This window comes from Corythoichthys intestinalis, chromosome 12 (assembly GCF_030265065.1).
Source record: "Corythoichthys intestinalis isolate RoL2023-P3 chromosome 12, ASM3026506v1, whole genome shotgun sequence".
Classification (NCBI taxonomy): domain Eukaryota; kingdom Metazoa; phylum Chordata; class Actinopteri; order Syngnathiformes; family Syngnathidae; genus Corythoichthys; species Corythoichthys intestinalis.
Genome location: NC_080406.1, coordinates 30,186,617 through 30,213,829, shown reverse-complemented (window position 1 = coordinate 30,213,829; position 27,213 = coordinate 30,186,617). Strand labels below are relative to the sequence as shown.

Sequence of the window (27,213 nt, the reverse complement as noted above, 5' to 3'; positions counted from 1 at the left end):
GAGGTATGTTGAATAATTACAATGGCAGTATGTCATACTCTCAATGTGAAACATTAAAACTGTTCAGACCAACCGAACACATAGAATTCCATACTCCGTGTCAAAGAGCTGTACAGAACAGGTTTAATAAAAAAAAATAAAAGATTTGTTAAACAGCTAATATTCATTAAAAAAAAGTGGGCAGAGAAAGAACAAACACTGTAAGATAGTTTGTTTTTACTTCAGTGTGAAGAAACAGCAGTTACGTTAGCAGCAACAAAACAATTGAAGCAAACAAGCACAAAAGCGGAATTTGGAAAACCACAATAAGCAAGTTAAGTACATGTTTTACTATAGACAAGTTTCTGAGGTACTTCTGCTTTACTTCCTTATGTCTGCAAGCAACTTCCGTTTTAGAATATCTCCATCCAAAACAACACTGGAGCTGGAGCAACATTACTCCTCAAAATCCCTTAAAAAAGACCATTTGGAAATACCGCATCCATCTGCCATCATCACGAAGCTCGTGCCACCACAAACACCGGGTGTGTTTGTTGCCATGTTGCCGCTGTGTTATGGAAGGTATTTTCTTCCTATCCCTGCATTTTCATGTGTCCGGTGCTCAAAACATACTCAAGGTAAAATCTTGTGCGTGAAACAACGTCTTGTCTTTCATATTGTTATTATGATGACGATTGTAATTATGATGATCTGTAATATTATTTACTACAACTACTGTATCTGCTGCTAGCCTGTTGCCAATCAATACGTGTAGATGGCACAATTATGTCAACGCATAAACGCAAGTGTTACAAGTATTTTGTTTGTTTATTCACAGGTGGAAAACGCTGACACGCAAGGGAAGATAGGTTGATAAGCCTCACAGCAACACTTACTGTACGTTGATGGACATATGTATATCTAGACTACATCGTTCTACCCGGGGGCGGCCGAGAGGCTGGGGCAGGAGGCGGTGGCTCGCCTCACGGCGGACCGTCAGCTTGATCCTGACATCCAACCACGAGCTTTTTAACTGCAGCAATTTTAAAGTACGCTACTGGAGCTGCAACTACCGAGGACAACGGGAGAAAGTTCGTTTGGAGGCCATAATATCGGCTGAAAGTTTTGGCGAGGCTCCAGAGTTCTGCTGTCTGATTTTATAAATTGTGATTTATTGACCTGTTTTGCACATGCACCAATAGCTGTAAATGAAACAATAAATTGAATCGTGTTGTCCAAATGTTTTATTGCGATCAATATCTGCAATACAAAAGAACGACATACCTTTTTGTTTATATGTACATACCTTTTAGTATTTCCTTGTAACAACAAAATCTGTGTCAGTCATTCCGCAAATGTAATATAATTTTTAATTTCACCTCATTTTGGTCACTGAAGTTCCCGGCGTATCAATCTATACCTCACGTCAACACAGGCTGACAAGTTGTTATAATTTTGTCCACGAATGATCAACGAATTGTTAAGAACAATCATAAAATCTCATCTACAGTACGTCTCAGCTACGTCGTGCTGAATCAATTTTTGGAGATTCCATGGGTTCCTCTGGCTTGATTTTGCAATTTTAACTTCGTCAACTCACTGCTAACTTCAACCACAACTCATTTTTCTATTCAATTTTCATTTTTTCTAAACTGGAACAGAAATTTTCCAAGATAGCGCCGCCCATATTACGCTCAGGAAACTTGTTTATAAAACAACAGCTAATAAAAGGCCTACCGAATGGTAACTCATTCACAATTATTACATAATGTAATTCACATGCCATTGATTTGTATTGAGAAAACTTTATTTGATAAATACCAGCACTAATTGACAATCATTCCGTTTACAGTTAACTCATTGGTGACCATAGATGACAATAGACGTCCAATTCATTTGAACTGGGAGGCTGTCGCAGTTCAAATGAATTGGACATCTATCGCTGTCAATGGCACTTGATGATGATGATCATTCACTGCCAGGTATGAATTGCTAAGCACTCAGTATTGTAGAAGTTTTATGAGGAGTTGACAAAGTATTTAACAACGCATTTAAACGGTTTTATAATGTGTTCTATTATGAGAACATTCTGTTTGCAAGAAGGCTTGTTTGAATGTGTATCAACCGTTCGTACAGGTAGATGCAAAACAAAGGAGCAATTTGGCCTTTCTTATAGACAGGCAGGAATGTGTGATTAATTGCCCGCCTGTCTTCTGCCGGTACATTCTTGCCCTCTCTTCCTGTCTTATATCATTTCTTCATTTCAAATGCGATCACAGCCAAGATTCGAAACTGATGATGGAATATTGTTCAATGTAAAATATTTAGGTAAGTGCAAACTTTTAATGGGAGACTTCAAAGAGATTCAGGAAGATCCTGTGAGATCTGAAGGGAAGATATTAGTTGATCATTTCAAGCATGCCCAATGTGATGAAGAGTAGAAGCAGTCGGCTGTGAATACGTCCGCTCTGTCAGACAAGAGCTGCCCTTGTCTTCTTGACTGATATTAGACAGGCATCTGACCCTGGTTGGCACGAGACGGTCTGGTCAGGTCAGAGGTTTTAAACTATTGACATGCCAAGGTTAGAAAATTGGATATGACATTATTAATACAAGTATATAGGGTTTACTCCCTTGGAAGTAGGAGGAACTGTCCTACTTTCAAGGTACTCAAAGCACTTTAACTCATTCACAATGCTGCTAGATAGGATTTCTCCTGCTGTCAATAGAAGTGAGGAATAGGGGTGTAAATAACCAATTTCATGATGATACGACATGGATTTTTCGATTTGATGCAGAGGTCTCATATTTATTTAATAAAATATTATGTATCCATTTCACAAATCAGTCCCATTTCACTTTATTATTATTATTTTTTTAAGCGATTTCCAGGTTTTTGATAATTTTGTTGCTCAACAATTTCAGACATTTTAATGAAAACCATTCTTTTCAACAAACGGCAAATCAAAATGATAACAATATAATTTGATATTTTGCATTCTGATCGATTTGGATTCCATTGTGTTTAACACATCAGTACATTGATCCAAATTGATTAATTGATACACCCTTAGTGAAGATGAGGACTAGCTGCATGCAACGAACTGAGTTAGATGAGCTAGCAGAAAAAAACAGAGATGCCATGCTAAATGCTGACGTGAACTGTAGAGCAATGACTAAGTGATTAGAGATGAGCACTTGTCACAGAGATTTTAAGCACAGTGGAGGAGCCGAACAAACTAAACAAGCAGTTAGTAAATTGTCCATAGAGAAAATATTACAACGGCTACTCAGTAGGCACACAAGTGTCATTAAAAAAAATGTGAATGATAGTGAAACTTGCATGAAAATGACAGTTCTAATACAACCACATCACGTTTAGTCTGTCGTGTGATACTACAATACCTTTGGAGAGAAAGAAATCAAAAGAGACAGTAACAGTGTGACTTGTATAAGAGAGCAAAGTTCATAAGACGTGAATTACCAAAAAACACGTTTTAAGTCTAAAAGTTCATGTAGTTTTTTGGTACAGTTTTTCAACTACATGTATGAAAAAGTATCTGAACCTTTTGGAATTTCTCACATTCCTGCATAAAATCACCATCAAATGTGATCTGATCTTTGTCAAAATCACACAGATGTAAAAACTGTCTGCTTTAACTAAAACCACCCAAACATTTATAGGTTTTCATATTTGGATGAGGATAGTATGCAAACAATGACAGGAGGGGGAAAAATAAGTAAGTGAACCCTTTGCTTAAGGAGACATAAAGAGCAATTGAAATCAATTTTTACCAAACAATTTAAGTCAGGTGTGTGCCGAATCACTGATGAGTGGTTTAAAGCTGCCCTGCCCACTATAAAACACACACCTGGTAAGAATTGTCTTCATGAGAAGCATTGTCTGATGTGCATCATGGCTTGGTCAAAAGAGCAGTCTGAAGACCTGCGATTAAGGATTGTTGATTTTTATAAAGCTGGGAAAGGATGGAAAACCATCTCTACAAGTCTGGATGTTCAGCAATCGACAGTCATAGAAGTTGTATACAAAGGGAGATAGTTTGGGACTGTTGCTTCTCTTCCAAGGAGTGGCCATCCACCAAAGATGACGCCAAGAGTTCAGCGCAGAATTCTCTGCGAGGTAAAAAAAAAACCCTACAGTGTCTGCTAAAGGCTTACAGAAATCACTGGCGCAGTCCAATATCTCTGTGCACACTTTGACAAAGATCAGATCACATTTGATGGTTTTATGTAGAAATGTGAGAAATTCCGAAAGGTTCAGATACTTTTTCATAACACTGTAGTTTGAGTAAAGGAAGGTTTGATGCTACTTCCCTGTGAATTTTAAGTTTGGAAACAATATCACTGCTGCAAAACTACCAACAGATGGCAGTGATGCATCATTACTGATATGAGACAAGATCAGTTTGATTTCAATTGCTGTTAACACTAAAGAATGAAAAAAGGTAGGTTCTATGTCTTTTTCTTTTTTTTTAAAGCCAATTAATGAATATTCCCATGGGTGAAAAAGTGGACAAACAAATTCCACCTCTGATCACTCACCTTGCTGCAATATTTTGCCAAAGTACTTATTGTGACTGGTGCAGTTCCACCGGCGGTATCTGAACTGGAACTGGCACTCCCTGACACCCAGCCTGGCTCCTTTGGCCACCTCATTGATGATTTCTGGTTGAGTCTGACACAGCTCGGCCTGCTTCCCCACAAGACGCTTTGTCTTCTTGCATATGCTGTTTGGATCCATCAGCAGTGGACTGCCCACTGCCCTGGAGAGCATAAAACAATAGTAGTCAGTATAACGATTTTACAACCTGAAAATCCTGCAGTAAATACTCTTTTTTTTTTTTTTATGATATAGTGGCTGGGCCATGGGATACAAGTTGTCACGGAAACAAAACCAGTACTCGCTAAGGGCGTTGGTTTGGTCTCAACATTGGTAGGGACAATATAACAGCATAACCTATACATATACACTTTTTGCTGGGGACGGGAATTTCATAATGATCAATGCAAAATAAAACTGTATTAATTTATACTAACTTTTATGCGTATTAGTTCAGCCTACACTTTTCAATTAAAACCTTTGTTTTCAAAAACTACTAAAGAAACATTTTGAAAACTTCCAGGAAAAAAATTTAAATTGCATCATTTGAACATAAATTACATTAACATGCAAAATAAACACAAGCTTGTTAATCATCTCTTAACAATCCAGGAATTAAGAAAAAAAATAAACATTTGTCTTAGGACAACTCAACATTGTCTAAATGAAGAAATTAAACTGAAAAAACTTATTTGTCAGGGAATAACAAAAAAATAAATAAATAAAAAATGGAGCTGTCCTTCAGGTAAAACACCACTGCTTTTGTCCACAAGCACAGCCAAACTCAACAAAAAAATGAAAGCTCCTGTGGGCTGCTTTAAGACCACGTAACTAAAATAAAAAGTAAAATTGGGGAGAAGAGGGTAGACCTCGGTTCATACCGTTTCTCACAGTTAATTTTAACGTTAACAGTAGAAAACACACAGGAGGACACTTCTCGCTAAGCAGCTTCCTACTTGGGTTTTGCAGGTTTGCATGTTCAAACAGTTTAATGTTATGCTAACTGATGCAGGTCAGACTTTCAGTAGCAAAATTCGTGGTGTGTTCCCCACTTCCACAACATTGATGTCGTTTTACATTTCTTACAGTGGCTGCTAGTAGCTGGGAAAAATAATATCCCTGAAATCTACCCTTGGTACTTGCCATTGAGGCAGGATGTATCATAGCTCATCAGCCATCACTCCCAGTCTGCCTCGATTTTGACTTTATATCCGAGTTGAAGAGATCCATATCAGCAAATATGAGAGTGGCAAAACAAAAGTGAGCCAAAAACAACTTTTCACACGCTTGCGTGTCTGCGATACGTCTCATCGCAGACACCTGAAATCATTCGTCGCCTTCTTGAGTTTGTTTACAGAAAGTAGAGCAAACACTTGCCAGGAGGACTGATAGCAAGAGAAAATTCTGTGCGTGCATGTTTCTAAAGACACTAAATAAAAATACTGTACGTAATAATGCAAGTAAAACAGAGAATGCAATTTATCTGGAATGAAAAAGATTTGTAATGATACAGAGTAAAAATATTGAATGGGAGTGATTTTGGGGCACTTTGTGTTTTCAGTCAGAGTGTTGTGGGTCTAGGTTGAAAGTCAACAGGAGTTGAAGTGGAATGATTTTTATTTGAAGTCCAATTTCCCATTGGAAATGACCTGGGATATCTTGGTTTAGAAATGTGGAATTTGGGAAATAGCACATTTTTGGTATGAGGATAAAAAAATCTTAAATTGTGTTAATTTCTGGAATGCATTCAAGTTGAAATAATCGAAGAAGTCCTTTAAAATAGAGCGAGTATGAGATTTTAATCATGTGAATGAAAATTCTTTGGAATGATGCCAATCAGTGAAGCTAAAAGTCCTATTGGAAATGAATGTGGATTTTTTTTTTCTTTATACATAAAAACATGCCATTTTGGAGGAAAAGTACATTTCTGAAAAGAAAAAAATACTCCCCTCTGTGGCAAGAATCTTTGAAACACGTTGACGTTGGAACGGTGTGAATCAGTTGAAGTGTGTGGGAGTAGAAGTAAGAAAAAAAACAGAGGGTGGAGTAACCATAAAGCGAATAATAACATGTATTTGAATGCTGGATGCAGGAACACAACAACATCTGACCTGACAAAGGTGAATACCTGGGTGCACTGAAAACATACAATATAAACATGAGCAAAGGTTTATATTAGCAGGTGCTAGAACGTTACTGAGCAACACAAACTGTCACTCAACAACCACTTATTATCTAAGTGCTATCATCAGGATCTGCAAGTGTCTGTGTTTATATATGCATGTGTGTGTGTTTGTGAGTAAGTGAGAGACATTTAAATGTTTTCTACTACTATTGTCTGATACAGAACAGGTAAAGGGCCTAACTGATGAAGAAAAAAAAAAACATTATTGATGTTTAAAGCTGGCTTAAGTCACTGCCAATAGTGCTGGCCAAAGGTATTGGCATCCCTGCAATTCTGTCAGATAATGAATGCAATTACAAATGCTTTGGTAGCAATATCTTCATAGATTTTACTTGCAATGAAAAAACACAAAACAGAATAGAAAAAAAAAAAAAAATTATCATTTAACTGGGGGTGTCAAACGATTAAAATTTTTAATCGAGTTAATTACAGCTTAAAAATTAATTAATCATAAATAATCACAATTCAAACCATCTATAAAATATGCCATATTTTTCTGTAAATTATTGTTGGAATGGAAAGATGAGACACAAGATGGATATATACATTCAACATACGGTACATAAGTACTGTATTTGTGTATTATAACCAGGGGTGCACATCATTTTTTCGCCCAGGTTCTCAGAGGACCTGGAGATGTGACTTGGTCCTCATTGAGCTTGAGAGCCGACCCGCCTGATGCGATACATTTATGACAAGCTTTACTTAGAGCCAACTAACTTTAATTAATTATATTAACAATTAATGTTTGATTAACATCAACTGGCACAACAAAATTGGCATTACTTTGAAGTGAAATGTAAAGAAATAAACATAAAAGCACCAATTCAAAATAAAGGGCATTATGCGGCTCCCACATTAACTCCAAGCCTTTTTAAAAGTGGGATGTCCTCCTCATAAGACCTCATTGAACGTGCATGTTTAGCTTTGTAAAATGCAAGCAAAAACACGTTTGTCAGTGCATGTCGCTGTTCATTACCTTTATTCCGCGACTTGTCCATAGGGCGAGTGGGGTCATGTCTGACATCGATAGTTTGCTTAATTGCCACATGCTCTCTGTTTTTTTCGTGCTTTTCAAAGTTTGGATGGCTGAAATTCTTTGACCCTACATAAAATGCGCTGCTCTTATCGGCGACATTGGGATTCTCACGGCACATTTTGTACCGCATTTCCGTGCAAGCATCATTTGCTTCTAGCCATGGTACCTCCTGTAGCCACTTTTCAGCAAAAGTCCTTTTTTTCGGTAGCTCTTGTGACGTCTCTGTCGTCTGTCTGTCTTTTGACGGGGGTGGGGGAACACGGAAGTAATTACTCAGTGTGGCCTGCTTCTTCGACATTTTGAGAAGTTATTTTCTCGTGTCCGCCGCAAATACAGTGGTCAGCCATCGGTACGCAAAAGCGTATGGAAGCCGTTGAGGGCCAGCGCGTTTGTCTACGTCCAGTACGCATGCGCGCATGCGGACCACTTATGTGCACCCCTGATTATAACAATAAATCAACAAGATGGCATTAACATTATTAACATTCTGTTAAAGCGATTCATGGATAGAAAGACTTGGAGTTCTCAAAAGATAAATGTTAGCACAAGTTATAGAAATTTTATATTAAAACCCCTCTTAATGCTTTCGTTTTAATAAAATTTGTATAATTTTCAATCAAAAAATAAACTAGTTGCTCGCCATTGTTGATGTCAATAATAATTATGGTGCTGAAACCCATAAAATCAGTCGCACCCAAGCGCCAGCAGAGGGCGGCAAAACACCCAAAAACACAACAAGTGGAAATGACACTTTGCTCTCATTTTAATCTGTTTGAGCAGGGCATGTGCGTTAAATGCACCAAATATTTTAACGTGATTAATTTTTTAAAAATTAATAAACGCCCGTTAACGCGATAATTTTGACAGCCCTACAGCCAACTCCAGAAATGGGCCAGACAAAAGTATCGGCACCCTTTGAAAAATCATGTGATGCTTCTCTAATTTGTGTAATTAACAGCTCTTGTTACTTACCTATGGCACATAACAGGTAGTGGCAATAACTAAATCACACTTGCAGCCAGTTAAAATGGATTAAATTTGACTCAACCTCTGTCCTGTGTCCTTGTGTGTACCACATTGAGCATGGAGAAAAGAAAGAAGACCAAAGAACTGTCTGAGAACTTTGAAATGCAAAATTTTGAGGAAGCATGGGCAATCTCAAGGCTACAAGTCCATCCCCAAAGACCTGAATGTTCCTTTGTCTATCGTGCGCAGTGTTATTAATAAGTGTAAAGCCAATGGCACTGTGGCTAACCTCCCTAGATGTGGACGGAAAAGAAAAATTGACAAGCGATTTAAACAAAAGTGTGTGGATGTGAGGATGGTGGATAAAGAACCTCAACTAACATCCAAACAAGTTCAATCTGTCCTGCGGTCCGAGGGGACAACAGTGTCAACCCGTACTATCCGTCGGTGTCTGAATAAAGGGACTCTATGGTAGGATACCCAGGAAGACCCCACTTCTGACCCAGAGACATAAAAAAGCCAAGCTGGAGTTTGCCAAAACTTACCTGAGAAAGCCAAAAAGGTTTTGGAAGAATGTTCTTTGGTCAGATGAGACAAAAGTAGAGCTTTTTTGGGAAAAGGCATCAACATAGAGTTTACAGGGAAAAAAACGAGGCCTTCAACAAAAAGATCACGGTCCCCACAGTCAAACATGGCGGAGGTTCCCTGATGTTTTGGGATTGCTTTGCTACCTCTGGCTGCCTCTGGCACTGGACTACTTGACTGTGTGCATGGCATCATAAAGTCTGAAGACTGCCAACATATTTTGCAGCATAATGTAGGGCTCAGTGTGAGAAAACTGGCTCTCCCTCAGAGGTCATGGGTCTTCCAGCAGGACAATGACCCAAAACACACTTCAAAAAGCACTAGAAAATAGTTTGAGAGAAAGCAGCTGAGAATTCTAAAGTGGCCAGCAAGGATTCCAGACCTGAATCCCATAGACCACCTGTGAGGAGATCTGAAAATGGCAGTTTGGAGAAGGCACCCTTCAAATCTCAGCGACCTGGAGCAATTGGCCAAAGAAGAATGGTCTAAAATTGCAGCAGAGCATTGCAGGAATCTCATTGATGGATACCGGAAGTGGTTGTTCGCAGTTATTTTGTCTAAATGTTGTGCCACCAAGTATCAGGCTGAGGGTGCCAATACTTTTGTCCGGCCCATGTTAGGAGTTTTGTGTAAACTGACAATGATTTTTTTTCATTTTCTTTTGTGTTTTTTTCATTGGAAGTAAAATAAATGAAGATATTACTACAAAAGCATTTGTAATTGCAATCATTTTCTGGGAGAAATTGAGTACTATCTGAAAGAATTGCAGGGGTGCCAATACTTTTGGCCAGCACTGTAAAAGCGTCTCCTCTCATTCCCTTTAACTCATTGGCTGCCAACTCCCCCAGTTCAAATGGATTGAACGTCTATCAATGGCAGACAATGAGTTAAATGCATAAAACACAGTTGCAGCTAAAAGCTTGCGTTCACTTGTTTGAGACCGCTCCAACCCTCACCACACAAAGTGCCAGTGTTCTTCAGGCTGTCATTTTTGACATCGCTCCTACGCAGACAATGAAACAACCGCTAGGAATTTACAGGAGCCGAAATTAGGGGGGAAAAGGCTTAAAAGTAAAAGCTGTCTCACATGAATGCTTCGTCAGTGTGGCATCAAGAAGGCGGCAGATCCCCCACCCCCCCAAAAAAGTTCTCTGTCTCATGCAACATTTTTGGAATGTTCTTCAATATATTTTATGATTTGCACTGCTTGCTCATATTGAAGATATTTTGTATACCTCTAGAAGTGTCTACATCATGAATAATTTCCTTATTCATTGGTTGTTCAGCTGCATTTTCAAGTCAGATCAAAGATTGTGTGCCAAAAGACCTTCATTGAGGATCTCACGGTGCTGTACTGTACTGTACTGCTGAGCCCTTTTGCTTTTTTTCCACAAATGGGTGAATTTCATCCTGGCCTAATCCCTCAAGTATGCTGGAGATGAAGACAGTCACGTCAGGCGTGAGTCCGACACACCGCGGTCAGGCAGAACATGAGAGTAAGCCAGAGCGCGGCTGGGGGGAGCTCCGCGTGCAATAAAAGTGACAGCAATGTTCAACAAAGGCATAAAGCATGATGAAAAGTACTGAAGCATGTTTTTATGCTCAGTTTTTGCAATTTCTTCAAATACATACCCCAGTTGCAGAGTAAATGGACTAAGCTACTGTTTTTACAAAAGTACTGTACTGCATATGTGTATCGTTTAGCTGTCAAGAAGCAATTCTTAACTACTAACAGCACAGAACATCACTGTCAAGTTTCCAAGAGAATAGAGTACACTGAGCCAATAACAGTCAGCAATACAATATCGAAGCAGTAATCACATCTGTGATCCAGTGTGAGTATATTGATAACTGTCTTTATTCTTCTTGTTGTTGTATTTTTTCCTCCCATGTTCATATCCTGTTTTTTATCTAATTTCCACAGCTTCACATAATCATTATTTCTTTCTATCTAGAAAGCATGATAAGTTCACTCAATGTTATCTGGTGCTATACAAATGAACTCGATGTTCAAGAACTAAGGCCCAAGTTTAAACATTTTTTTTTTAAAGGCGCCATTGGAAAGTCGATTAAAGATGATTAATATTAGGGCTGAATGGTATTAGAAAAAGCTGTAACTGCGACTTTTTGTGGGTTGGCAATATATTGTGACATTAAAACTAGAAGAATTTTCACCAGATGACTTGAATAGCTCTGCTTGGGAAGACTTTGGTTGTCTCACTATGACCACATTGTATTCATATAGAGGTAATCCCCGGGTTACGAATGAGTTCTGTCCCTACGCTGGCGATGTAACACTTTTTAATTTCCGCGTAAGTTGGAATCAACCCTTTTAGTAAATCTCAAAATAATTGTCCAAAAAGTCCAAAGTATTGTATTTTGTTTAATGATGGAGGATACATGTATGTCGCAATAATATGCTTCAATTCACTGCCCATTTGTGGTCCTCCCATCGCTGATTGCGCGGAGATGAGCGTTTTATTACAGAGCTTGTCTCCCACGTTGTCTGTGAACTGCGTGGTACCCCAAGTCACAGAGGCGCTAGATCATTTTTATTTTGATGACATTTCCGCCCGTCAAAACTGTCGCCATTTCCAGGAGCGCCACTGTTATGCCCTCCTGGTTGAGGTTTTCACTTCCAGGAAATATACGCAGCCCTTCACCATATTTTTCTATTTGTTATTTTCCAAGTGGATTGGCTGGCAACCAGTTCAGGGTGTCCACTGCCTACTGCCCGTAGTCAGCTGGGATAGGCTCCAGCACCTCCGCGACCCTCGTGAGGAAAAAGCGGCATGGAAAATGAATGAATGAGTGAATATTTTCCAAGTGGTGAAAGTACAACTGAGCATCGATTGTAATATCCCAAGTAACAATGTCAGGCTTTCATTGTTTTCTAAAGATTTATTTCAATCACAACCTGCCGTCTGCTCGTAAAAGCAGAGCATGCCCTCCCTTCACTCTTACACCCGCGTGATGCATTCGATTATGTTCAGGGAAAAAGCAGTGATCACAAAACGGACTTCCCGACCCCTGGTCTAGAAGGTGCAGTAATTTTGAAATTTCTCGCTGCCGAGTAATGAGTTTCTGATTCAGAGGTAAACCGTGCAGGTGATGACGTGACACATGGTTCTGCACCTTTCTACGCATGCATAATTTGCGCAAATGCAGGCATACCATGCAGAAGCGGAAGCCTTAAATGCTCTTCAAACGTAGTGCGGACAGGTATAAAAATAGTCGGCAAAATACCCTGAAGAAAATGATCTGTCCTTGTGTAGACATAGCCTGAGAAGCAGACTCAGATGTCTGACATGGATAAAGGATAGCTGCGCCCGCTTTGGCCCACATAAGGCTGTAAGTTGTTTCAGCTAATATACTGTATGTTTGTGTATGCATTTGTAATTAAGTTTACAGCTACAGTTTGAGGAGTTTCGCGTGAGCGATTTGCTATCAGAATTATAAATATGTTAGCATTCACAGCATTTAAGCTAGCCAAATTTTGTTTGGCATATTGGACTACTTTAATCTATTAAATTTACATATTAATCAGAATAGATGGTTGTTTGAATAGCAATTTTTGTGTGTCAGGTGTTTTATTGTTAAAATGCATTGTGTTTGGAACATAAGTCTACATACAGTATGTGTGTTACAGTTGACAAATTGTCAAAAGTGAAGGAAGTAAAAAGCTTCAAAAAGCACAATTTCCTTGTTTGCTGTCTGTAAAACTGAACAGGTTCACGTTTAGTGAGGACAGAACACGTCATATTAATGATGTACAGTAAAAAATAAAATACTGTAAGGTACAATAAGGTACTGTTAATGCGACCAAAAAAAAAAAAAAAAAGCAAAGATATGATTGGAGACAAAATGGCGGACGAGACTCCTGCGCTGTAAAGTCAAAATCAAATAAGTCGAAGACGCCATAACCCGGGGACTACCTGTATTAGCGTTTAATCTAGGGAGTTCATCTGTGAATGATGAAGATTGGTGTATATATACAAAAGGGATCCATAAACAGTTTTATGAAGCAAAAAAATGTTTACAACCCCCCCTGCGAAGGGTCTATTGCATGTGTGCACATTGTGAATGTTGCTGTTCGTTTGATGAACATGCAAATAGAATGGCAACGTGACGGAAGGGGCACTGCATCGGGTGTCATGACACATCTTCATGAGCGCCATTTAAACGTGAGCAGTGAAAACACATTTAAATAATCATTACGCACTTTCTGTTTATCCAACAAACTTAATCCAATATACTAATACTAAATAATATTACTGTGTTCAACTGCTATACATATTTAACTGGAATTTTTGTTCCAAACAATCAGTGATTTAGAAAGGAAAATCTTAAAAAATTATCAGGGGGCGCCCATGATAACTATATATAAGCATACCACTGTACCTCCCTCCTGGGGAGGAACCCCCCGCATCCCTGCCCGAAGACGCTGCACGTAATATGGCATAAGCGCACCCGGCTCCGGTTGCATTCACAAGCAAAGCCAGGTGTGCTTAAAGTGAACTGACACCCACGATGTTTTAGAGGACCAGAGTTCGTTTGTTCGTTTGGTCCGAATTAGATTTCAGACAAATTTACAAAATGAAGCGGACTATCTGAGAAAAAGACATAGACTTAATAATTGTATTGACGGGTCACATCTGTCAGCCACTGCGCAACGCCTTCAAGTAGGGGGCCGTCCTACAGTCCGCTTCAGTTATTCGTAGTCGGTCGCAATTAGTCAACACATTCAGCGCTCTAACACCAGATTTAGATTGGAAAAGTATGACAGCTGTATCACATACCGCATACAAACAGGAAGGATTGTCTCAGGAGTGATATGATTGAGGATTCAAGGTAATTATTATATTTTCGGTACCATGCATGCATATTGAAACGTTGTGAAAAAAAACAATGGGAGAAATTAACCGCTACGGATTAGAATCATTCTTCGACATATTTACATAAAATAAACGGTAACTGCACTTTTATTTTATTTTATTATTATTTTTTTTTTATTTCAACCAACAGTCAAGAGTGTTTTACATCCATATCTATAAAGAATTTAGGGATTTTAATTTAAAAAATCTGTTTACATATGGCGGCGGCCACATTGACTAACAGACTAGCGTCATACTTCGACATATTTACGTAAAGTAAATGCTAATTGCACTTTTTTTTTTTTTTTTGCTTTTAACTATGAATCGAGACTATTTTACGTCCATATCTATAAAGAATTCAGGGATTTAAGCATTTATTCACAGGAACTTTCAAAGAAAAAAATCTCTGTTTACATATGGCAGCCACCTCGTAGACTAACAGACTAGCATCGTACTTCAACATCTTTATGAAAAACAAATGCTAACTGCACGTTTTGTTTTGTTTTTGCTTTTAACCATGAATTAAGACTATTTCACGTCCATATCTATAAAGAATTCAGGGATTTAAGCATTTATTCACAAGAATTTTCAACAAAAAAATCTCTTTGCCTGTGATTCCACTCGGTCAGCTATTAATCGGCCCTGCGCCCCATGTCACATCAATATCATTATAAAGTCTATGAAAAAAAAAAAACTGATCCGTTTAAAAAGGACCAAACAGTGTTAGTGTGAAAGGGGATAAAGACTATGTGGATATTTCCTATATTTGTTGAACGTTTTGCCTGTCCTTACTGAAACACTTGTTGTCGTATTATTAATTTTTAGAAGAACATAAAGAATACATTCATGTGAATATTGTAATATTGTCTATACTTTGTTCAACAATTGGCTACTTAACGTGTTACAACAACTGGTAGATGCTATTTGTTAGCTGGTCTCCGGTAGGTAGCTAAAGTTTTGTTTTGTTTTTTGCAAACAAAGCCCTGTGTTTTTTTAAAAAAACATATTGAGTTAAAAGTCCAGGTTGCAGCTTACACAGTAAGTCAAAGCAAAATTAAAATTTTTGCCTGGGTAAAACTTTTTAAGTCAGATGGTTCATATTGTACATTTATTTTTTTGTCTGCTTCAAACAGACTGATTTTTTTTTGTCACGGGGCTTACGGAACAGTTTTGGTAGTAAAGTGTTCCATGAAGTAAAAGCATCAACTAAAAGGAAAACGCTTGTGATGGGCCCGCTGTTGAGTTCTGTCAAAGGTGATTCAGTTGTCCAAATGGAAGCAAAACCAGAGACCGTCTTTATTCCTTCTAATTAGAGACTTTTTAGAGTCACAGCTTCTGCAAGGCATCAAAACCTAAAACACTGCAGGCGAGTGTTAAGGTTGAATTCCCCGGTGTTGACGTTTCTGATTTGCCTCCGCAAAGTGAAAATGTCGGACACCTGTTTTTGCCCTTCTGTCAAACTTTTTCAGCATTCTTGGCTCATTTTCTGGCATAAGGACGTATTAAAAATTATAAAAAGGGCATGCCTGCAGACAAGCACAGACACACACGTACTAATACACACACATGCATCACAGTGCACTTTCTACACCTGATGCCAAACCCACATCGGCATTTAATCTTTATCAGTACCCATCTCTCTGGTCCTGATTAGACATCAAGCTTTCAGACCGGGAGTGGACTAGATAAGATCTGCTACACTCAAGTTTGTTCTGAATACTGGGTGTGTGTGTTCATATGCATGTGTGTGCATGTACTGTATGTGTGTGCATGTACTGTATTTGTGTGTTTGTGTGTGATTACACAGGAGTCACTGGCTGGTGGTGTATTTAGACTGACACACACATAAACACGCAGACAGCAGAGAGGTCGCACAGACACATTGGTCTGACCACCTGTGGGCCCACGGCACACTCCATGCAGGCTCTACGTCAAACTGAAACACTTGTGTTGGGTGAATAGACTTCTTCTGAATTGAAAGCATAGACTCACCAGGAAAAAAGGGTTGGCTCTACCTCATTTTTTTAAAATAGTTGTAAAACATGCGTTTGTTTCATCAAAATGTATTGTTTTCTCCTGGAATGGCTGATCTCATATATAATGGTGCATCGTTGCCATCTTCAGGCGGTTGTGCAGTCATTTCCAAGCTTGAATTCACAGTGGAGCTGCATTAGACCCTCCACCACCTCTAACCTTTGTAAAATGCATCTGACAACCAAATGTGCTACAAGGCGCACATTCGCGAGAAAATCCAGCCACAAGCTATTTTGGCCGTAAAATCGCTACCAAATAAAACATTTTTTAATCTTTTTTTTCTTCTCGCTTCTTGCAAACACTCACGACAGACAATGAGGCACTCTATAGACAAGTTTCCACTTTACTTGCAAATTTTTTGCTCCCGTTTTAGACTTTCTCTGACCAAAACAAAAGAGGAGCTGGAGTGACATAACTCATCAAAATCCCTCAAAAAAGACAATTGAAAAGACTTGTTGACTTTGATATTGTTATTAAGATGATCAGTGTTGTTAATCTTACTTTAAAAAAGTGATTAATTACAGTTACAAATTACTTCACCAAAAAGTAATTGGGTTAGTAACTCAGTTACTTGAATGGAAGAGTAATTAGTTTTTTGGCAAAGTAATTGGTGTTACTCTTCATTTTTTCATTTAAAAAAAAAAAAAAAAAAAACATAGGTCACCCTATGTGAAGTTCAAAGGGTTTTGGGACAACTGGCCCTAGCCCAATTCTTTACCCTAAACTTAACTAGACACAGGGGTATTACGGATATTGCAATAACTAAATAGTAACCTTTGCTATTTTTGGAAGTCATTTGATATTGTGAATCAACCGTTAAAGTTGTTAAAATTGCTCCCGTTATTGCATTAGTTCTCTCCTGTCTACCTTTGACAAGTGAAAGTTTTAAAACTGTTTCATCATTTAAAGATAAATTCAAGTCCACATTTTACCGATATAGGAGTATTTTAGATAAAAAGTTACTTAGGTTCGCGCGGAAGGTTCTCTACAACAGAGCCTTCCTTAAAGGTCTACTGCTTTAAGATGGCGGCTGTTTGCTAACGCCGGCAAGTCTATCATTTCGCATCTAGTTCTCTATACAGGTGCTAACGCTGCCGTGTTTCATTTCGCATCTAGTTCTATATACATGTGATATCTACCGTAGCATCCTGTGGGCGTAGTTTGTAGGCTATCGGCTACAGTCAGGTATTGTTGGGGCCACCTTGCATCACGTTTGCAATGGCGTCACAAGTCCCTTCTCTCCTCCCCACTCCCGGTCTGCTCTCTCATCTCCGTGCGTCCGTGTAAGACTTTTCTCACGACATTCAACCATTGTAGTAATAGTAACGCATAGAAACGCACACCTTTAGATCCTCGGTAACGGTAATGGCGTTGCAAAGATGAGAAAAATAATTAATTAGATTACTCACTACTGAAAAAAATATTGCCGTTAGTAACGCCGTTATGCTCTAATGCCGTTATTAACAACACTGACGATGATGATTGTAATTATGATCATGTTTAATATTATTTACTACAATTAATGTACTGCTGTGGCTGCGACACATGCTATCTGCTGCTAGCCTGTTGCTAAGTACGCATAGGATGGCACTGTTGTATAAACGCAAAAATGCAAGTGTTTAAAGTTTTTTGTCCGTTTGTTTACAGGTGGAAGATGCTGTTAGGCAATGGAAGACAACTTGATGTGCCTCACAACAACACCTACTCTATGTGGATGGTCATATTCTGAGACTGCATGCATTCTTCTTTGATGATGGAAGGCTCAACTTATGCTCCACCTTGGTTAATATTTTTCTAATAATTTCATAAATTGTGATTTATTGACCTGTTTTGCACATGCACCAATAGCTTTAAATAAAACAATAAATGGAATCATGTTGCCTCAAAATGTTATTGCGATCAAAATCAGCAATAAAAAAGAATGACATACCAGTTTTGTTGACACGTACATGTGTATGAGCTCATAATACCATAATTATAATCTAACCAGTTGACCAATACCTTGCATTTCTTTGTAACAAAAAAATCTGTGTCAGCCCTTATGCATTCAGCAACTGTAATACTGTTTGTAATTTTGCTTCATTTTGGTCACTCAAGAGGCCGGTGTATCAGTCTCCCTCGTGTTAACACAGGCTGCACAGATTGCTAGAATTTTGTCCAGGAACGATCAACGAAGTGATAAGAACAAACGTATGCTTGATCTACATCGTACTGAAGCTATTTTGGGACATTCCTTGGGTTTCTCTGCTTTGATTTTGCAGTTTTACCTTTGTCTACACACTGCTTACTTTAACCGCACTTCATGTTGTTTTGTCTAAACCAGAAGTCCGTAACAGAAAATGTCAAAGACGGCGATAAAAAAAAGTCTTAAATAGCATTATTATAGGAATTAGAATCATATTTTGTGACGATTCGACTATATACAACAATTTGGCGAAGCGCAGATGACGAAAAATTAGTCTTTTAATCTGCCGTTTGGCATCGCCCACCATGATAGGGCTCTAGCATCCCCAACAGGAGAACGATGTCGGCAAGGTCATGGTTTCATCTGATTTAGAATTCAGCCCTTGAGGGGGAATTATTCAGAATGAGGAAAATGTGACAAAGAGAGCCGCAAAATGTCATTGTTTCCACTCCAATATTTTTACAGGATACAGTGATACCTCAGCTCATGAACATAATTGGTTCCCAGAAAGTGTGTGTAAGGCGAAAAGTTCGTCTTCCGAACATTTATTTCCCATAAGAAACCATTAAAATGAGAATAATCCGTTCCCAGGTCCCCATAAAACATAATTTTCTACTAAATAAGCCTTAAAACTACGCAAAAATATACCTTATTTTCTTTAATGTCTTCTTAGGCTTAACACTAGCCTGTGGTGGGGTCTTTTTCGGTCCCATAATAGCAAAAGTACACTCAATATGGTCCAAAATGTCTATCAAACACAAACCACGTCCGCACTCAGCGAAAGGGAGGGGACGAACTGGGACGCCGTGAGCGTGCGTCAGCTTCTTGTGGCGCTGTTCGACCGCGTGGTTTGGTTCGTCCGCCGAAAACTAGTTCGTCAGCAGAGACTATATGCTCGCGAATTTAATGTTCTTGAGGCGAAAAGTTTGTGAGCTTAAGCGTTCGTGAGCTGAGGTATCACTGTATTCTTTTTATCGAAGTATTTTTCCCCAATTGCTGAATAAATGGTATGGTCATGACAAATGACAGTCTTGTGCTAAATGGAATATGAAATAATAAACATGCATTTATTCAGTAGTACATGGCAAAATTACTCCATAATGGTCAAAACTGTCGACTTCACCTTTACTGTCGCACTTCCCGAACGATATTTTATGCCACCGTAGTTAGTCCGGCTTTTGTCATTTCCCTGCCCCGGCTCCGGAGAATGTAAACAAACCAAGTGGCTTGACAGCTAGCCGACATGCTAACCTGAACCGAGTGACGTCTCAAAGTCTTATTTTCGCTTGTCGAAGAGAAAAATCACACAAAACTAGCCCGGATCATATCACATGGCGGCGGGGTTGTTGATTGTCTTTGAAGATCGGCAAACCGCCCGGCAGCGAGCAAGTTACAGCTCCTTCCCCTGCTGTGGACAGGAAAGCTCGCCGGTGAAGCAGCTGGAGAGTACCGCCGGACAAACCGGCCGACGTCGGAGGAGCGTGTAGCTGCCACATAGTCAACAAGAATAGGGCATAAAATAAGTCTAGAGTCTAGAGAGCGGCATGCAGTTGTTGTGCAGCTGACATGGCAGGATGTGTCTGAGGAGAACTTTTTTACATGTCCGTGCATGATCAAACGTAAGTAAATAGTCCTGTCCTAATAGTCCTAATCGCTGAATTCGCGGCCATTTTTAAAACAAAGTTGCAATTTCTGATGGGGTTGAAAATTTAGCCGAACACCGGGCACACGAAGAGGGCAATAAGCCGAGTATAGGGGGAGTGTGTGTGTGTGTGTGTGGGGGGGGGGGGGGGGGGGGTGCCATGATCGCAGTATTTGACATAATACAAAATACGATGTTTACTTACATCCTCGTAAATCCCATGGTCCCACAGTAGTAGGGCTTGTTTTTGCCAATCTCCACGGTGAACGGGAACTTTTTGAAACCCAAAAAGGCTCACACGCCTCTCCCTCCTACAGCAAGATTTTTCTGCAGCCGTTTGGCTGGTGGGATGCAAAAAATAAACGAATTAATCCGCAAAATCAGCTGAATCCGCAGTCCATCTGAATGCTATAAAGCAACGCTGTATTGTGAGATGCTGACCCAGGTGAGGAGGGTCAGGAGCATAAAACACTGCGTGAAATATGAAATAAAATTCTTTTTGGTGTCATACACACCTTAACCAATCACGCTTACCCGATGCGCCAGTCCACAAGCTAACTGGCAATTACGTCTTTAAAAATCTTTCCAACTGTGACTTGCATGCATTCACACCCTATAACGGGCCGTTCTAAAGAAAACAGCAGACTTCTCGTTGAGAAAAATACATTTTTGGGATGTAGACATCGCTAAGCACAAATTACACAAATTTTAACCGGAATTTGATCATTAGGAACAAGTGCGTCACTGGGCCAGAAAATCAGTAAAACAGAATAATTACTATTCAGTCTTAACATTTTTTTCTGCATTCATCTCAGACTCAAATCTCTAACTTCCAGTGTTGTTAATGACGCCGTTAAAATATAACGCCGTTACAAACAGTAATGAGTAATCTAATTAATTACTTTACTCATCTTCGCAACGCCGTTACCGTTACTGAGGCGGGAAAGGCGTGCGTTTCTATGCGTTACGATGTTGGTTGACTGACATGAGAAAAGTCTGAAAAAGACGGTCTCACGGAGATGAGAGAGCAGAGCAGGAGTGGGGAGGAGGCAAGGGAGTGTGACGCCGTTGCAAACGCGATGCTACTATGCTAGGTGGCTCCAATAATACCTGACTGTAGCCGATAGCCTACAAACTACGCCCACATGATGCTTCGGTATATATCACATATATACAGAACTAGATGCAAATGACAGACACGGCGGCATTAGCAACATGTATAATAAGGAAATAGATGCGTTAGTAAACAGCCGCCATCTTAAAGCAGTAGACTTCTCAAGAAGGCTCTGTTGTAGAGAACCTTCCAAGCGAACCTAAGTAACTTTTTATCTTAAATGCTCCTAAATCAGCAAAACTTAACTTAAATCTATATTTAAATGATGAAACCGTTTTAAAACTAACACATGTCGAAAATAGACAGAAGGGAACTAATGCAATAACGGGAGCAATTTTAACAACTTTAACTGTTGATTCACAACATTAAATGACATCCACACATAGCAAAGGTTACTATCTAGTTATCGCAATATCTGCAATATCCCTGTGTCTAGTTAAGTTTAGGGTAAAGAATTGGGCTAGGGCCAATTGTCTCAAAAAAACTTCACATTGTGTGACCTGTTTTTTGAGGAAAAAAAAAACGTGAAAATGATCACCAGTTACTTTGCCAAGTAACTAATTAGTCTTACATTCAGGTAACTGAGTTACTACGCAATTACTTTCTGGGAGAAGTAGTTTGTAACTGTAATTAATTACTTTTTAAAAATAAGATTCGCAAAACTGCTAAATTCACTTTACACGATCTTTACAGTAACATCAAGTTGGCCCAGCTTAGAATGGCAGTCGAAAGTAGTAGACGAGAGCAAAGGCATTCCTCCCTCCTGTCAGCTGCGTTGTCTGCTCTCGAGCCAAATGATTAGAGTGCCGTAATCAGCGAGAGGCTCTGAAAGGACAGCTATCTCCCAGCATTTCATCCCTCTTCCAGTCTCTCTCCCTCTGCTCTACATATCTACGCGATAGGTATTTTCCTACGAGCGAGGCAAGACAAAGAGAGACTTTAGAGAGGAGCGAGCGACAGAACTGCCATAAGAAGCGTACAATAGGTTGTCCAGAAGTTTTTAACAGAGAACATCATTGTCCCGGGAAAACTGTGGGGAATCCCTGAGACGCACAGGTGTGCTCTCACCCTCACCGCAGTGGAGTTGACAGTGGACGGGTGAAAGAAAATGACAATGTATGTCAGCGGGGATGAAAAGGAAGTCGATGGTATCGGTGTTGATTGCTTTAATCAGTAATGGCTTCATTTAAAATGAATGACGTCTCATGAGTGCATTGAAGAGAAGATTGAAGACAAATTCATCCTTTCCATTACCAATTGTCAACACGTCTAGCCTCACGAGTTGAAATTTCTACTCGTATTTGTACACATAGCTAAATTAGAACCAATCGTTTGATGTCATTGACACATATAGCTATCAAAAATGGGTAAAGGGAAGGTGTGGAAAATGGTTTGAACAATAAAAATCCCAGCCATGTGCTGAGTTAACATCGCTGACAGCACATTTCATCTTTGTATTTCTGTCAAAATATGATTTTGCCATTAAAACACAGTCTTACTTTTGTTTTTCATTTTATCATCTGAAGTGTTATAAATGCAAAGAATATTAACACCAAAAGGCATCGTTCTGTTTGACAGTTTTCATTGCTTTTTGGTCAGAAATTATTTTTGATGAAACATCCGTTGATTGGTTAATGATTACTAAAAAACAGATAACTCTTTTTTTCTGGTGAAACAAGAGTCTACTCTTTTCTGTGGTAGATTTGGATTTTGAAAGATGAGTGAAAATTCAACACTGCTTTGAAAACATGCAATGAATGAGTTTATCCCAGACAAAATCAAAGCGCAAAAAGTCCAGTTATACCATTAAAGTGCCTGTGACACGATAAAAAAAAAAAAACTTAAATAGCCTTATTATTACAATTAAAATCATATTTTGAGATGATTCGATTATATACAACAATTTGGCAAAGCACAGATAACGAGAAATGAGTCTTTTAATCTGCCATTTAGCAGGTCCTGTCATTATAGCGCTCTGGCATCTCCATCTGGGTGATGACATCAGCGAAAGTGTGATTTCAGTGGATTTATCTTTGAGCCCAAAGGAATAGAAAGCGTTTTGCAGCGATTCTGTTTCAAGTGTGGATCTTTCAAGTGATATTGTCGATCCAGAGGATCCATCATATATGTTTGAGTTGTATTTGGATGAGTAGGAAGATTAAGAATGAGAAAAGGACAGAGACAACAAACACGAGGCTGTTGACTAGAGCATACTGTAAAATATCATCAGTGTTTTTATCTCTTCACTCCAATAATTTTACAGGATATTCTTTGTATCTAAGTATTTTTTCCCGAATGCTAAATAAATTGTATGGTCATGACAAATAACAGTCTTGTGCTAAATGGAATATGAAATATTTAAAATGCATTTATTCAGAACGACTGAGCTAAATTACTGCATAATGGTCAAAACTGTCGACTTCTTAAACCTACCGAACGGTATTATATGCCACTGGAGTTAGTCCGGCTCTTGTCATTTCCCAGCGGGGACTTGGAGACAGAGCAAACAGTGTAAACAAAAGAGGAGTGTGAGAGCTAGGCTACATGCTAACCCGAAGCTGCCCTTCCTCGCCTTTCGAAAACGAAAAATCACACAAAACTACCCCGACTCATGTCACACATGGCGGCGGGGGTGACTGCCCTTGAGCAAGTTTCGGCAAGTTTTGCCAAAAATTGTGCATTCTCGGTGGACAAACCGGCCGACGTCGGAGCGCGTAGCTGCCCGAGCCCAAGCTGAGGATAGCGCTCTCTCGGCGGGCACACGAAGAGGGCCGAGAGCGGTTGAAGTCACTAAACAATTGAGTACCGCAGACAAGAGCGGGGGGCTGCCCAGGCACAATCCGAGGATTGCGCTCTCTCTGCGGGCACGCGAAGAGGGCCGAGTGGGGTGGAAGTCTCGACATAATCGAGAAACGTAGAGAAGAGCGGGGGGCTCCATGGGCCCAAGCCGAGTATAGCTCAAAGTCTCGACACAATCGAGAACCCGAGACAAGAGCACATGGCTGCCCGAAAACTGGCGCCCCCGCCTTCATCGGCCGGCAACTATGGTGTGCGACAAGCCACCAGTCGCCGGCTGAGGGAGGTAGCCACTCCCGTCTTCTCGGTGGACAGGGAGCATAGTCACCCACAAAATGCAAGCCACCTCTTTATTAAAACGTGTGCCATGATCACCATATTTGACATAATATAAAACACTTAGCTTACTCACTTAGTCATCCGTGCAATGTTCGCTCCATTGTCATACTTGTTTTGCCCATTCTTCCCTGTGACCAGGATCTTTTTGAAACCCAGAAAGGCTCACACCACTCTCCCTGATGTAGCAACAAAAGCCTGTAGCACATTGGGCTGGCATGACGCGAAAAATAAACAAATTAATCCGCAAAATCAGCTGGATCCACAGTCCTTTTGCATACAATCCTATGGCTGTATAGTAAAGATGATGTCTGCTGTTAACGTAATATCCGCCGTCTTCCTCAATCGGAGATCGTGGCAGGAAGTCTCTCATTTTCGTGGCGCGGGATTAAAAAAATTTAATAAATATGTCGATCGCTTCTGCTCACATCCAAGTGGTCGATTTCATTCAGGAGCATAAAATATCGCGTGTAGTATGAAATAAACATGCTTTCTCGTGTCACAGGCACTTTAAAGATCAGTCGCTGTGCTCCTTCATTTTCCTGAATGTGCTGCATCAGCACATGTAACAGATTCCACTCGGGCAGACAACTCTCCCTTCAACATTGTTGTGACTTCCCAGCGAGTTGATTACAACACGTTCTCATCACTTTCCAATTTCAAGATAGGAAAAGTCATCCTAAGGAGTGCGGCTTAGCTATCGTTCGTGACAGGATTGAACACGGGCGCCAGGCAATGCAAAGAACCGCAAAGCCGCCTCGCACTTGCACGGCTCCCTTTAGACACCACAGCCCACACTGACCTTGACCGAGATGGTCAAGTGGGAGGATATGCTGGAAACAAATCACTAAAGATTGCATGTCTGTCTCTCTCTCTGTGTGAAACACAAATGAAGACAAACTGAATGTTAGCAACACCCCCAAAAAACCAAAGCGAGACAGGACAGAAAATATGTTATCTGTCGATCTGCACGGTCTGTCTGTCTGTCACACACCTTGCTGAGCTGAGCCTGCATGGATTGTTTTATGATGACATATCCACTGCGCCCTGAAGGGCCACCTGACATTCCAAACTCTGACCCCCAAACACACACACACAACTTCAGGCAATGAGAAGACAGCTATCACCGCCCCTCGTCTTTCTAATTTCCTATCCTCCAAACACTTAAGTTCACCATAACACAACCTCATGAAACCTTCAGTCTCACCTTAAATGGGAAGAATTAATAATATATAGACAGACAGACAGAAAGATACACCAGATTCTTAAAAAAAAAAAAAAAAAATCAAATATTTAACCCATAAGGTATGAAGTTATCAAAAACAAAAACAGCCCCAGATAGCAGACTGACATTGAAAAGATGTTGGATCAACATTCCGCTCTCGATCTTATATCGTTGAATCAACGTCAATTTTCCACCTTCAATTAATGTTGTTTCAACGTTGTAATCCTTACAAAACCTAAACGTCAGTTAGATTATTAATAATATTGGAACAACGCTGAATTAATGTTGTGTTTTCGACCAAAACGCCCGCTCATCCATAATTCAATGACTTTTCAATCATATTTCCCGGTCAATCATAAATCAACTATTTGTCATGATTAGTTAATCAACTATAAAACAATGTTAACCCAACCATCGCCTGACATACCATAGAACAACGTTGTTTCAACGTCTCTTGACGTCGAAAATTTCTATGTCAACCATACTGATGATTTTGACGGAAAATCAACGTTTATTCACTGTCGGTCTGCTATCTGAGTTAATAAAAATTGTTAGATTTTTTTTTTTTTTCTACCATATTGTCAAAAAAAAATCGATTAAAAAATGCCAAGAAAAATATCTAAGACATAAATTAAGATATAATCAGCAATAGGAAGAAAAAAATATATAGTTTAAAAACTTTTTTTGAAATCAAGAAAAGGTCATTTTACCCAAGGCTAATTATTTGTTACTTTGGAACAAAAAAATATATAATTTTTAATAAAAGGAAATTAGCACATATTATTATTCTTGTACTCTTAATTTTAAAGCTTTAACTTCGCTTTGTCATTTACTTTGAAAAACAAACAGAAACACCCTTCCAAAAAATGTGAAAAATGTTTTTTAACCCCTAAAATGGATTTCATATATTCTAGCATTTTCAAACGTTAGTAAATGTGCTTTTCAAGAAGTCCCTCTCTTCCAAATGGCAATTTACGAAACAAATTCATCACATTTCTAGATTGACAGACATGCATTTGCAGGCATGCATTGTGCATTTGCACATGAAGACACATAACGAGGTCACGCAAAAATAAAACTTGTTGCGTCGCAGCCATATCCACATTCAGAACTTAACATAAGCACTTACCACCACAATCCGATGATATTGACCGGGCAAAGCAAGATAAAGAACAGAGCCAGTTGGATCCGAGACAGGCGAACCATCATGTTTGAGCGCTTAGGATCTTCGAGCTAATTTGTGATGCGTTGAAGTAAAAAAAAAAAAAAATCCTCTTGTGCTTCTTAAGAAAATGTCAAGTCAATCAAAGTTCCTCCTCCAGCTCCTCTCCCGTCGGGCGCATCTTAATGCGCGGCAAAGTCGGTCAAGAGGTGACTGAGGGAAGGTCCAAAGGTGCGCTTAAGCTCTTCATCGTTGATCCGGTTCTGTCACGTCGCGACTCCAAAGCCGCGATGTCCTCTTCGGAACCGCCAGCGGAGCTCCATTAAATTTCACACTTCGCCCACTCAAAAAAAAAAAAAAAAAAAAGTCCTAGGGATGAGACTAATTTGCGGTTCTGTTCCGATTGCGTCTGGTCGTTTTTTGCTCCTTGGAAGTGACTCACTGGTGGTCTTAGAGGCGCGGAGGAGGAG

General features: G+C 39.5%; 1 protein-coding gene across 2 annotated transcripts in view; it reads right to left on the bottom strand.

Moving 5' to 3' along the window:
• The window catches only part of wnt6b (wingless-type MMTV integration site family, member 6b), a 49,526-nt gene extending 22,702 nt beyond the window's left edge, over positions 1 to 26,824 (bottom strand). For both annotated transcript variants that reach the window (XM_057852839.1, XM_057852840.1), the window contains exons 1-2: positions 26,711 to 26,824; positions 4,543 to 4,763 (exon numbers count right to left, since the gene is read on the bottom strand). In XM_057852839.1, the coding sequence (XP_057708822.1) occupies positions 4,543 to 4,763; positions 26,711 to 26,790 (301 nt within the window). In that variant the 5' untranslated portion in view covers positions 26,791 to 26,824. The remainder of the gene's footprint in view (positions 1 to 4,542; positions 4,764 to 26,710) is intronic.
• Between the last annotated feature and the right edge of the window lie 389 nt (positions 26,825 to 27,213).